Genomic DNA, 13,042 nt, shown 5'->3' on the forward strand with positions numbered 1-13,042 from the left:
AGTAACTTTCACTTTATTTCAGGAGAAACAAAGCAGAAGCTCAGTTGCAAAGATACACTGACTTTCAATGGAGATTTCTTTCCTTAGAAAATACAGCTTAATTTAATATTGAAGAATGGTATTTTTAAGGAAACCTGTGGCTCTCTTTTAGGCTTGAACAGTGATTTTTCCACACTAGCCTTGTCAGCGAGCCCTGGAGAGCAGGTTCCAGTTTATTGCAAACTAATTGTAAATATAAAAATGGCCAATTTTTAAAATAAGCAGTCCTGTCAGGTCTCTGAATGTCCAGGCACGTGCGTTCCTCTCTGAGATTAGTCTCTGGTTTATTTTTGTCCTTTTAGGGACTACTTGCATTCTAGGTTTTATTTTGGAGTTCAAGCTTCAAAATTAATTCTGAGCAGTTTTTGTCTGAATTTTGTTTTGAAACCTTTCATGCAGGGAGAAACTCATCTATAGGCTATGCTTCAGCATAGTTGAATTACCAGTTCAGTGTGTAAAAACTGGGTGACTGAATCGTTTCATTTGTGCTCTAGATTCACTTTTTCTGTGGGTTTTTTTGAGTTGTGGTTTGTGTTTTTTTTTTTTTTTAATAGGTCACCACTGCTGTTTCAGAATTTATATTGGCATCTTTTAGATTACAGGAATTTTTTTCCACTGATAAAATAAGCATCTAAAAATCTGTAATTTTTCCAGAGAGCAGGAAGAATGAGTTGCTTTTGCTACACAGTCAGCGACCCTCATCATGGGATCAGCTTTAGGGAAGGTGGCAGAACAGCGCTACTGCGGAGTCAACCATATGTTGGTTTTGGAGATTTAGTTACCTTGTGCTGCCCCTCTGGGCTTATGTAAACTCTTTGCTCCTGTGTTACTTATCAGTACGTGGTTGTCTGCAAGGGTCAGGAGAATAGGAAGACTTTATAGTAGTCGGTCTCTTCCCAGTATGAAACGTTAATCCTTGTTCACTAGGCAAACGCTCACCTTAGATGGCTTAAAAATCTGTTTTCTGAATTTCGGCGTTAATCCGGCGCTGAGCCGGATTAGCGAAGCCGTGTGCTGCTGACAATGGGCGCGGAAGCTCCGCAGGCACGGCAGCGGCTGCGGGCGGCCCGGCGTCTCTTGGCGAGCGGGGCCTTCGCCTCTGTGTCCGGGGTGCCCGTGTGGCCCAGCTGCCAAATGGGTGGCTTTCAGCAGGGCGAGGAGAGGCTGTGTAAGAGAAATTACCGAGCACTTTGCGCTCTCATCTTTCTCCTGGTCGTAATAATGTGTTGCCAGGATCCACGGTTTTGAAATAACACCTGTCAGACTTTTCATATAAATAGGGGAATTGTGCTGCGTCAGCCTCGGTTGTCGGTGCGGGTGCCAAAGGAAGGTAGCCAAGGTATCATAAATGCAGATCAACTGTGCTGCAGTGTTAGGAGGTTTTAGTGGTGTGGAGAACTGTGCCTCAGAGACTCTTCCAGAGCAGTCGGTCTAATTTCTCCGGTGCATTCTGCGCTGGTGAAGAGCTGCAGAGCTTTAGTCCCATTTCAGTGCAGCTCTCCTGCTGCTGGGAGCATTTGTCAGGAGACTGGGTGGTATCATGCACCAGGACTCTTGCTTTCATCTGGGACCCGCTCTGAGATCCCAGTGCCTCAGGGACCTGGGCTCGGTATGACGGTTGCTTGTTGTTAGGGAAGTCCTGAGCTGCAAGAGCAGAAGTTTATATCCTGATTTATCTCCACGCCTCTGTGCTGTGCTGGGGAGCATTTAAAAACTTCGTTCTTCAAGCCAGTTGGCCAGGAGGGCAGGGTTCCCAAAAGGAAATGTTGCGTCCCATTTTAAGCATAAAAAATGAGACGTCGCAGAAGAAAGTGGTGGCCTTTTTTCTCCACTAGCTCTACTATCTCTTCCCCCCCCCGCCATGTTGTATTTGAAAGTCTTCTGTCACCACACTGGGTCTGGTGCATAGTAAAGTTCAGATGTGGCAAAGTTCTTGAGAAACAATGTGCGTTCAAACAACCTTTTTGTCCCAATATTTTGAACATCTTTTTTGAAGGCTAACCTGTGGCATTGTCCCTAAATATCATGTAAAGAGCATTGGAAAAATTAGGGGGTTTTGCTTGTTTATCCTTGTTTGTATTGCCTTTAGCAGTACCATTTTCAACTATTGGGCTTGACTGTATTCTTCGGCCACCTGGAGAAACAGTAAAGTTGGAAGTAGTGTTTTTTAGACTGTACATTCTGTAATGTTTTCAAACAAATTGGGGGAGGGGGTGGTCTCAGGAAGCAGGACACAGTAGGAAATTAAAATCCAGACGCGGTGACCTTTTTAGCTAAGAGCTTCTCATGGAATTAATCCAGCCCTGAGCTAAGTTAGTTTTTTTTCTAAAGGATTTGCTTTCTTTGCATGTACAGCTGTCTGACTTTTTCTCTCCCGACGCAAGCGGAGCACGGAGCAGAGTCTCGCCCTGCCGTGCTGGCGTCACTGCAGCGATAGCAGCGCGGGACGGGCAGCCCCGTAGCGGCAGGGACACGCGGGCCGGTACCGAGCACGGGGCTGGTACGGCCAGCTGCTTGGGTTTGGTTCCTACTTGAGGTTTGGTTGTTTTATAATAAGGCTGAAGCGTGTGAGCCAGTGGGCAGAAGGTGCTGGGTCACTCTGCGCTCGCCACGAGACCGTAGCAGTTCGTTTCCATCTCTGGGCCTCGGTTTCCCATCTTAAAGCTGATAACGATAGCAGCTTGCTCTCTGTGAAGCGTTTGGAGAGATCTTCTGTTGATAAGCATTAGAGCAAGGCAGTGATACACATGCTGTTCTTCTATGTTAAAAAAAAAAAAAAAATGCTCTAAACCGGTCTGTGTTGAGAAAAGTGATTCTCATCTCAGTCTTGTATGGGGATTTGCTACGAGCCATCATGAGACTAAGACTATTTAAATAAGTCTTCTCGTGTGGGCTGGATTTGGGTGTGCAGCTCAACTAGGAAAAACTATTTTGTTACAAATACTCCACCGAGGCCGTTCCCACATACCAGTCCAGCCTTTCTGATCAACTAGATGGGTTGAAATTTCACTTGCGATAAGTAACTTCAGCATACTAATACTGAAGTTTAAACTTACGTTTTCACTAGGTTTTTCAGGTTGGTACACTGAGAAGTTGAAAAACAAACCAAAAACTCTCATGTCTTACCGAAGTATTTGACAAGGTGTGTTACGGAGACATGGGGGACAGCGGGGTACGTGCTGCGCGCTGGGCACGTGCTCCCTGACACGCTGAGGCAGCCCTTGTGCTTTGCTGCGCTTCCTCCGCTCACGTGCCGTTGGCTTCACATCTGAATCCTGCTGCTCGAAGGAGACTTCTTTGAAGCTTTTAGCACAGTCAGGCTTAGGAGATATTTAAAACAACTGCAACATGAAAACTTTGGACTAGGAGTCACTTCGATACTCAGTTTTCCTTTGTAACTTTCAATGCCGTGTCTCACTTGGTTTGTGCTTTTGGGGTTTTGGGTTGGTGTTCCTCCCCCCCCCCTTTTTTTTGTTTGTTTTTGGGTTTTTTTTGTTTGGTTTTTTTTGTTTTTTCCCCTTTCAGGCCCCTGTGTTTATCTGAAATGTCTGCCGCAGCGGTGCGACTTCCTGCCGCTCCGAACTCTGAGCGCCTCCTTCCTTTAACGTGACCTCAGTGTAGTTCTTCAGCAACAACAGTCTTGATTTTTTTTTTCTTTCTTGTGCTGCTCATGTTCTTACCCACAGGCTTGCAGAACGGTTAGTTGGAAAGGACCTCTGGAGGTCGTGGTCACTTGGCGACCTCCGACGTGAAGCAGGACTATTGCCAGCACTAGACTGAGTCGGTCGTAGCTTCATCCAGCTGAGTGTGAGCCCTCTAACACCTCTTAACCTGAAGGTGAAAATACAAGGTGTGTCGTCTGATCTTTAATGCTGGGTGACACAGATATTCCCGAGGAACCTTTCCTTGCTGGTTTCACCACCTGGATAACAAGGATTATATCCGGCACCCGGGGAAAAAGTGTGTACAGCGACGGTTTCATCGTAGCCAAGTCAGTAGAGCTCTGTATTTCTGGCATAGAAACAAGAGAGCTGTTAAGTTAATCCAGTGCAGCGCATGCAGGTTTTGCCTCCCATTTGGTGTCAGGTGGGACAGTTTTTGCTCAGGGTTTGATACTGCTATATAGCTGTACGGAAATGTTCGATCCAACTCAGATATAGCGAAGGGACTCCATCCCTTCTCCTTTCATTAAAATTTTCATAGTTAAGGAATTCTGTGCAGTAGAAAAAGGTAATTCATGGCTGTCGGGTTGAAGGTGAACTTTCTGTTCCTGTTTCTGAGGGAAAAATTGTGTTCATCAGCGCAGTTAACAGAAACACCAGCACTCAATATGGCATGTTGCAGAAGATAATGAGCTGCTCGGTGCGAAACTCATTGACAGAGGCTCTAAACACTTAAATTTGTTGCCTTGTGCCCTACTTAGTTTGAATGGATACAGCTCATCTGTCATCTTCAGTATTTTTTTTTTGCCTCCCCTACAGTTAAAAACCCCACAATCACAGGTTTGCTGCTTCCACTTCAGAGTTTCTTTGGCTCTTGATTTTTTGCAACGAAGCTGTTACTTCAGGCTAGTAAGCTGCGAGTTTGAGAATTTTTACTGGCATTTTTGAAGTCTTGATTGTGCTTGATTTTTATGGCGGCCTAAGTGGGATTTTGTGCAGATACAAAGCTTCTGGCAGCAAGTTATTTTCACATAATAGCTTTTTCTTAGTGGAAATGATAACCTCTTATGTAATGGTTTAGTATATATGTTACTTAGATTAATATTCTCTCAAAAACTAAGGGATGTTCTAGAAGATGCTCATGGAAACTGTATATTCTTACTTTGAATTAAAAATGTATTTTGTATTTGCAGATTTTTAGATTTTATTCTTGAATTCACTTTTTATGTCCATTTTTGTTGTTTATGGCTGGCTTTTTAGGAATTTCACTTCATACCTTTATAAAATTTGTTGATTTTTTTTTTTTTTTTTTTGGCCTGGACTATGCTGCTGATGGAGTAGGATGCAGTTACAGAGTCAAGCTGTGTTTTGTTGCTAGCAAATCCAACCTAATTATTCCATAAAATCATTGAAGTCTTACTGGAAATGGGTGCAGGTAGCCCTAGGGGAGGGTTGTTTCAGCTATGATGGCTACACTCTGTCTGCTTTTTTCCAGCTTGAGTTAATTCCTGACCAGTTTTGGGTAATAATTCTGCTAATAATTGTCCTGCTAATTTGTTTGTCTCCTGCTTTTTATCTCCTATTGCCTTTACTGTTGTACGGGGAGCAGTCATATTTCCTTTCAAATTTCCTTTTTCTGAACTAAACAAGCAAGAGATTTTTTTTTTTTCCTTTTTGCCTGGACTTGTATTTCTTTTTGTTTTGATCTGTCAAGAAGTTCAGTTTTATAATAATGTGACCTTGGATTTTACATTGTTTTCCTTAAGAAAGGAGTGGCTTTAACCTCTCCCAGATTGCTGAGAGATGTGGCCTAAGATTATTATGTTGGAAAGCCTCAGGAATCTCCAAATTGCATTTTGTCATGTCATTATAGAAAATGAAAATGTCTTCTTAGCAAAATGTTCAGCTGAATCCAGAGGGATTCTTGGCCCCAGCTGCGCTTGGAAAGTTGTTTTTTGTAAGGAAGGAATGTGTGTTATTTTTATTTTATTATTTTAATACACATTTGCATTTCCCAGAAATGTAAAGAAGCCGAGCCAAAATGATCAGTTACCTCTGAAATGGTTTTTATTAAGGGCAGAATGACCTTTGCTCATCCTAGATCCTGAAAAAGGGAGAGTATTCAGCACCTGCAGGACCTGAAATGTCTGAATGCAACCAGCCCAGTCTGCCTGCAGGGCACCTGCAGTAGGGCAATGCTCAGCTTCTCTCTCAGCAAGGAAGACTCCTGAATCATCCTGATGAAATTTAGAGGTTTTCGAACTAAATTCCCCTTTCGCGCCTGCGTTTAACTACAGTCTGCAGCCCAATGTCTATAGAAGATGTCCATTCTTTTAGGAGGTTTTAATATTTTGGTGTGACTGTGATGTCTTCTATTGAAAGCCTAATGAGATTGCTCTTGGGTGTTTGCTGCCCTTAACTGGTCTCGGTGAAGCAAGTGATGCTGTCTCCGTGACAGCTGCAAGTTTACCACAGAACCGATGAGACACGGCGTCCCTGCGGGGTGTTTGTAGCAGCTTATTCCCGTGGTCCCGTAACTGCTGTACTGAGCCGGGGGCCGGAGAGAAGGCGAGCCCGGCTGCGGGGCGCGGGGGCGGCCTGGGGAGCGGGGAGAAAAAAAGACGTAGGGCTGGGTGGGCTCAGCCGGGGACGGCGGGCTCTGCATCCAGAGCAAAGCCCGTGCTCGTGTGCTGTAGGATTCTTGGGTGCTGTTTGTTGGTTTGTTTGTTTTTCAGAAGCTTTAAACAAAAAAACTCTTCATGGGAGGAACAGAATTACTTCAGGCCTGTCCTGTCTAATGCTTGTGAGGAGGGTCTGGGAAATGCTCTCAGGTTTGGCACAGTTAAAGGTGACCCAGGTGCTTCGAGGTCAGTGCTGTGAGAGCCCAGGGGCCCAGCCTTTGGAGCTGGAGTCAGGTTTAGAAGCAGCCTGGGGGATACTGAGCCTCCTGGGAAGGGATGGAGACCTGCAGATCCTGCCGAGCAGGTCTCGCGCTCGCCGTGCAAGGCTCCCAAGCCTGATGAGCCTCGTGGTGCAAACTGAAAAGGAGCTGCACGAGTTTGTGGATGCCAGAGTAAGGAGCGTGGCTCTGTTTCCATCCTGGCTCTGTTGCCTTTCGCTTCAGTCTCTTTTTGCGTCAGTGCATATTTGAGGTGTAAAAAATAACAAGCAATTCCACTGCTTCGGTTTACAAGAGGCGCAGATGTGGGCTCATCTGTGGCCCTGTGAAAATATGCCAGTGTTTTTGCAGAAATCTGTGGGAGACTTGCTTGTGGGCGGTGCTTTTTTTGGTTTTGTTTCTCCTCCTTGTTGTGGAAGGTCAATGCAGCATCAGTTTTCTCCTTTCTCTCTGTTACTTGGCTGGTAGCAGAGGCAGAACTTTGTAGACTCAAACAGCAACACAACATTTAGAAAGTTTACTGGAAAATGCTGTGAAATGGTGCCTAAAAGTGGCCGTATCAGTTTATGAAAGAAGCTGAGGTGGGATGCGTAAAACCATCTATCTTGTTGGGTTTTAGCTGTTGTTAAAACTTTGAGTTGTTATAGCCAGGATGTGTTAAAAATGTGCATGGCATGAAGTTGGTAGCCTAACAGTATGGCTTCTTACTCATTAATACAGCTGAGAAATGCACTACTTACCTGAGACTTTACCTATGTTATTTGACCTAAAAAGATCCTACTTTTGTCTGCCTTGAAAGCTTGCTTTTCTTACAGTGGTTCATTATGTGATAGAATTGCTTAAAATTGCTTATTTGAAGAAAACCCCTATATTAGATGTTTGCAAGGAAAACCTGATACAAAGCAAAACCGGTACCATCTCTTCTGCTAACGTAGGATTTCTCTTAGTATTAGGAGTCTCCTCTGGTTAAAAAGCAAAACAAAACAAAACTTACTTTTCCAGAATTAGTTTGTCTTAGAAGGTGTTTATGGTTTGTGAATTGTGCAAAGTGATGCTGTCTTTGTAATTCAGTACTCAATATCGTGTTTGATACTTTGTCCATACAGCAAGGCTCATTTTTTTTTTTTTTACCACAGTAGAATAGAAATGCAGGTTTTATGGTTCTTTTACTGTCCTTATGACTTCAGCCTTGGAAAGACAGACATGCAAGTACTGGTAGCAAACCAAGCTGGAACGAATTTTTCCAGTGTTTTACACTATACTGCAAAATGTGGCCGGGGAAGCGGATAAAATTAACAGGTTCATAAGCACTGGACCAACTGGCCACGCTGGGCTTTTCTGGGTTTTCCGTTTGTTTTCTTTTTGAGGAAAGAAGCTAAATAAACTGGCCTTCATCTCTCTCTGTAGGTGAAGTCTGTGATCAATCTGCTGTTTGCTGCCTACACGGGGGACGTGTCTGCACTCCGGAGGTAAAAATCAATGCGGGGTTGGGAATAGGAAAGCTGCTTGTTTGGTACCTGCTGTTGTTGTTTACTTGTGAATATGCGCTGTGTTCATGTTGGGGACATCTGAGCTGCACTGGAAATTGAATATGTTCACCCAAAACCCAACCAAACAAAACCCCCCAAACCTAACCATCAAAAAGGTACCCTCACACTATCCTGAAATCCCATTGTTTTCCCTTTCTGTGGATCGTGCTGAAAAAAATTTCCCTAACCGGTCGTTTTATAGTGATGGCAGGAAATCCTAGCTGTCCTCTAGCCTGCTTTATCTTTCAATTCTGAAACTGCCACAAAAAATCAGGCTGGAAAATGCATGCTGCTGTCGGAGAGGTTAGGAAATCTAGCTTTGCTTTCTAAATCCGGAGTAGAATCTGGCAACTTTTAAAGTAATAATAGTGAGGGACTAAATAAACGTGTTAATGTGGCTGGAATATACCTGAATATAGTTAGTGGCTGGAAGAATGTGTATAGTTTAGCTCTGCTGTCCTGGAGCACCGCAGCGTGGCGAGAGATCTCTCCCAATACCGTAACGCTGTTCAAAAGTTTTCAGACTTGGGAGTCCTTCCTGAGTTTCCTCAGCTGGCATAAATTTACTTTGCCTTATATGACTTAGCTTGTCCCTGTTAGATTTTTAAATGAGATGTTTTGACTGTTACGAACCCTGCAAAGACATTTTAATTTTATTTTTCTTTATAACAACGAGAGATCAGAAAGAAAATTAGGCCCCTACCTTATTTTTAGAGCCAAAGCAGTAAGGGCCCCTTTTGTTATAACTGAAGGTACGATGTGCTCTTGATACCGTTTATATCCTCTTGCAGCAGATGTTTCATCATTTCAGCATAAGGGTATTGTTCCATGCTAGTTTCGTAACTTGTTTTAATTATGTCAGACTTCTCTGTAATTGTGAGGGTTTTGGGGGTTTTTTTTAGGTTTGCTCTGTCAGGAATGGATATGGAACAAAGAGACTATGACTCACGAACAGCCCTGCATGTAGCAGCTGCAGAAGGTAATGTCTCTTCATATGTGATTTGCTATCTGTTAAGGGAGTGTGGTCAGTTTTCTTTACTGTATCTTTACTCTCTATATATGCATGCCTGCTTTCTAAAATTTTGTGTGTGTGTGTGTATATATATATATGCATAGATACATATAAACATGTACACTCACAATCCTGCTTTTCTTACAGGACATGTGGACGTTGTTAAATTTCTACTGGAAGCATGCAAAGTGAATCCTTTCCCCAAAGACAGGTGAGTGCTTTTATTGCCAGTTTGGAGGAGAGGTGCTCGAACAGCATCTGTCTCGCCCCCGTGAGGAGAGGTATCACATAAGAGTGGAATGCACTGAGCCAGTACGCTGAAGAAGGACCAGGATCCTACTGGTTCTCTGTAGGTTCTGTAGAGCAAACAGGAATAAAAAAATGATGAACCATTAAAACCATTATTTAAAAGGTTATGCTCAGCTTATGAAGTATTTTCACAGTTACTGAACTTAGTGTGGTCTGTGTGCTTAATTTTTATTTAAAGAAGTAGATTTTTGGTGCTTTTGGCTCTGTACTTACCTGCTGATCTTAGAAATACTGTGCTCCTTCCTGTAGGTGGAATAACACTCCTATGGATGAAGCTTTACATTTTGGACACCATGATGTTTTTAAAATTCTTCAAGAATATCAGGTCCAATACACGCCATCAGAGGATTCCAACAACGGAAAGGAGAACCGAACGGTTCATAAAAATCTAGATGGCTTACTATAATCATCTTCAGCTAGATCCTAAGAATCAAATCACTTACCTATTTAATTGTGGTATATACATAAGTAATGAAGAGCGTGTGTGTTTCTATCTGATAGTGGTATATATTTTACAGAAGTCTCTGTTACTTCAGTGTTATGTTACAGGAGTTTCTATACGCACAGGACAAATCCAATCTCTTTCAAAAGAAACAAAACCAACTAAGAATCTCCCTCCATAATGTGAGCAATATTACCTCATGCTGCATATAATTGATGTATAAAAATATTTAGCTGTTGTTGGCTTTACTGTGCACTACTTAATTTATTTTTGTGTTCTATGTGAACTCTAGTCTGTGGTCAGGAATTTTTCTGCTGATTTTTTTGTTTCTATAGCCCTCTGTTTCCAGTATGGCCAAGGTGAGCCAGAGTACTGTCAGGTATGAGCGTCAGTGAGGTTTTTCAAAAGCTGAGGATGCTGATGCAGATTTAGGCTGGGGGTGTTAAGTAAGGATCTGCACTTATCTTTGGGGAAAAAAATAAAAAAAAAAACCTTCCACACAACCTTGTTTACATAATAGTAATATCAACAGAGTATATAGGTGACAGTTGTCAATGGTCTAGGCTTGTTCTTAGAGATAGTCTTGTCAGGGAATCTGTTCCAAGGTTTGTTTGACCAAATGGCATAGGGGAATGTGACTTTGTAACATCAGTGTTTAGTGGGTTTGTTGGTTTGTTTTGGAAGCGTTTCTTTCAGTTCCCTTTGTCTCGCCGCCTCCTCTCTCTCCATGTTCAGCTGCTAAAGTACTTCCCCGTCACCGGGGCAAGTGGGTGCTTCTGCGCTATGCAGTCGTGTTCCTTGCAGGTATATTTGCACTACAGCAAGCCTTGACGAGCTGCAAAACCCCCCTTTTGGGGCTCACGTGTGGGGTTCTTGGTGGTTGCACCAGGGAATGGAAGTATGTGAACGGCAAAGTACTAAACCAAATAATACGTGTAAATCTGACTTAGTTTAGGCTTGTAAGAAGGAACACGGGTGGAGTGAAACAGCTTTAAGGAGCATAGAGCCAATCAAAGCATGAGCAGAGCAGGAGATAAGCCAAATTTTTGGGTATGTTCTCTTCTTGCACTGCCATCAACCAGGGAGCAGGATAGTGGTCAGCGGGATTCCGCTGGCGTAGGGCAGTTGTTCAGCATCAGGAGCACAAGTAGGCGATGCCTTTTCTGGTGAATGGTGGCATTTCTTGTCTTGCCACTGAGGCCAGCTTGGCACGTGCCCCATCGTGGGAAACGTAGATATTTGTTGTTTGCAGAAGTACAATGTTGCGACACTTCCCTGTCCCATGTGCAATTGCTTCCGCCAATGCTGTGGCATAAAACCTCAGAAGTGAACGGTCACTTAAAGGTAAGAGTTCGATATTCACAAAACACCACAGTTGTTGGACGTAGGCAAGGATTTTAGCACAAGAATTTTAGGCAAGAATCATTTAGCACATGGAAAAGGAGATTGTGCTTGAGAGTTGCATATATGGCTATTTTTATCCCAGCACATAGTGCACAAGTCATTCGTAGATTTCAAAGTTCAAATTTTCTCGGTTTAGGCACCAAAATCCTCCTGAAATAATACCCGTATTCTTTCTAAATGGCCCAAGCACTTTATAAAGATGATCTGAACCACGTTATCCTCCTTTTGCAAATGGGTACACTAAGGCATAGAGAGAAGCAGCTTCTCCAGAGTGACCCAGCAGGTCAGTATAGTTGAGAATAAATCCTCTCGAGTTCCTGTACAGTCTCTCGTCGATGCGCCATACTGCCTCCCTGTAGGGAGGACAAATCGCATGGAAAAGTGCTTGATACTCATCACAAGCAATGACCGTCTTCACGATGATGAAATCTTGGAAGAGTCTGAAAGTCTAAAGCCCTGAAAATCACATTTGAAGCTGGCTGGCATGGTTATCAAACACTTTTTCTCAAGAATCTTACTGTTCTTAAGCTGCCTTTTTTTCTTCTCCTTTTTTTCTGAAGATCAGCTGTTTTTCTGAAGGCTTTTAACCTGTTCTTTTCGCGTCCTGTGTCCCAGCCACCTGAGTTCTAATCACGAAGTAAACGAAACGGCCTCTGGCTCTTCACTGAGCCACGTCGGTGACAGAGTAGCACCAGGCCTCTTCTCTGCTGCACCCCGAACTAAATTCCCACGTGTTGTCTCTGGCAACAGATCTGTCAACTTCAGTGTAGAGGAACATTTTCAGATGGACTCTAGTTCAGTGTTCTGTATCTCAGCGCTAGTCTGACTTCTTCCATATTTTTTTTTTTCCTATTAAAACATATCCTTTAGCTTCTCCGAAAAATACCTGATTTAGCTTTATTTAACTGAAATCTGCATTGCTCAAACTGGCATTTTTAAAAGATAAGTATAATATTGCATAATACACGTATATACAAAAAAACCAAAAGAAGGCATTTGAACTGAGTTAACATTAAAGATCATGGCTGTCCCTAAACTTAACGCTTTCCTGAATCATACTGAGTGCTTTTAGCCAGTCTTCGCTTCAGTGCATTTTTGCTGGTTAGTTTTAGTATTTTCTCGTTGTGAGAAGATGCATTATTTTGTAACGTCCAATTCAGCGATGCAGCTATTTAGACATGGCGTTATTTATAAATATAAATATATGCAGTACATTGGTTTGGCTGTTTATCATTCATGACACCGACACGTAGATTTCTACCGTAAATAGCTTTTGGTTATCTTATCAAATGCTGACTTCCTTATGCTCCAAAGAGGATTCCCCCACTCCTTTGTTTTTATGTCATATATGTTTCTTCTGTATCACAACCTAAAATCGTTATGCTAACTTAATGCTTTGTACTCGGAAATATTGTGATAGTCTTAGCATTAATTAGCCTATCTTTGTGAACAAAATGTATCGTACCAGATTTTTTTGCTTCCGAGCTGGACTATCAGTGACTATACTTATTGGCAGTGTACTTCTGGTCATTGTAAGTGACTGGGCTGATCTTGACTTTTAGATTCTGTATTGTGGGGAATGGACAGTGATGAATGTATTTCTAGCAGTTTCCCATGAATGAATCTAAACCTGAGCTGTACTGGTTCTGAAAAGGAAAGTTATTTATTTTAAGAAATAAAATCCAGATAGTGTTGCTTTTTACAGCATAATAAATGGAAATACCATGATGATGATGGTGGTGTTTT

General features: G+C 42.6%; 1 protein-coding gene across 2 annotated transcripts in view; it reads left to right on the forward strand.

The window, feature by feature from the left end:
* The window catches only part of GLS (glutaminase), a 68,558-nt gene extending 55,560 nt beyond the window's left edge, over window positions 1-12,998 (forward strand). Inside the window, exons 15-18 of one of the 2 annotated variants that reach the window (XM_082313689.1) lie at window positions 8,008-8,069; window positions 9,032-9,108; window positions 9,289-9,352; window positions 9,700-12,998. In XM_082313689.1, the coding sequence (XP_082169815.1) occupies window positions 8,008-8,069; window positions 9,032-9,108; window positions 9,289-9,352; window positions 9,700-9,856 (360 nt within the window). In that variant the 3' untranslated portion in view covers window positions 9,857-12,998. Of the gene's footprint in view, window positions 1-3,725; window positions 3,884-8,007; window positions 8,070-9,031; window positions 9,109-9,288; window positions 9,353-9,699 lie in introns of those variants that run through there. The other variant, XM_082313688.1, reaches the window with a different exon arrangement.
* Window positions 12,999-13,042: the final 44 nt, after the last annotated feature.

This window comes from Platalea leucorodia (assembly GCF_965183815.1).
Source record: "Platalea leucorodia genome assembly, chromosome: 5".
Lineage (NCBI taxonomy): Eukaryota > Metazoa > Chordata > Aves > Pelecaniformes > Threskiornithidae > Platalea > Platalea leucorodia.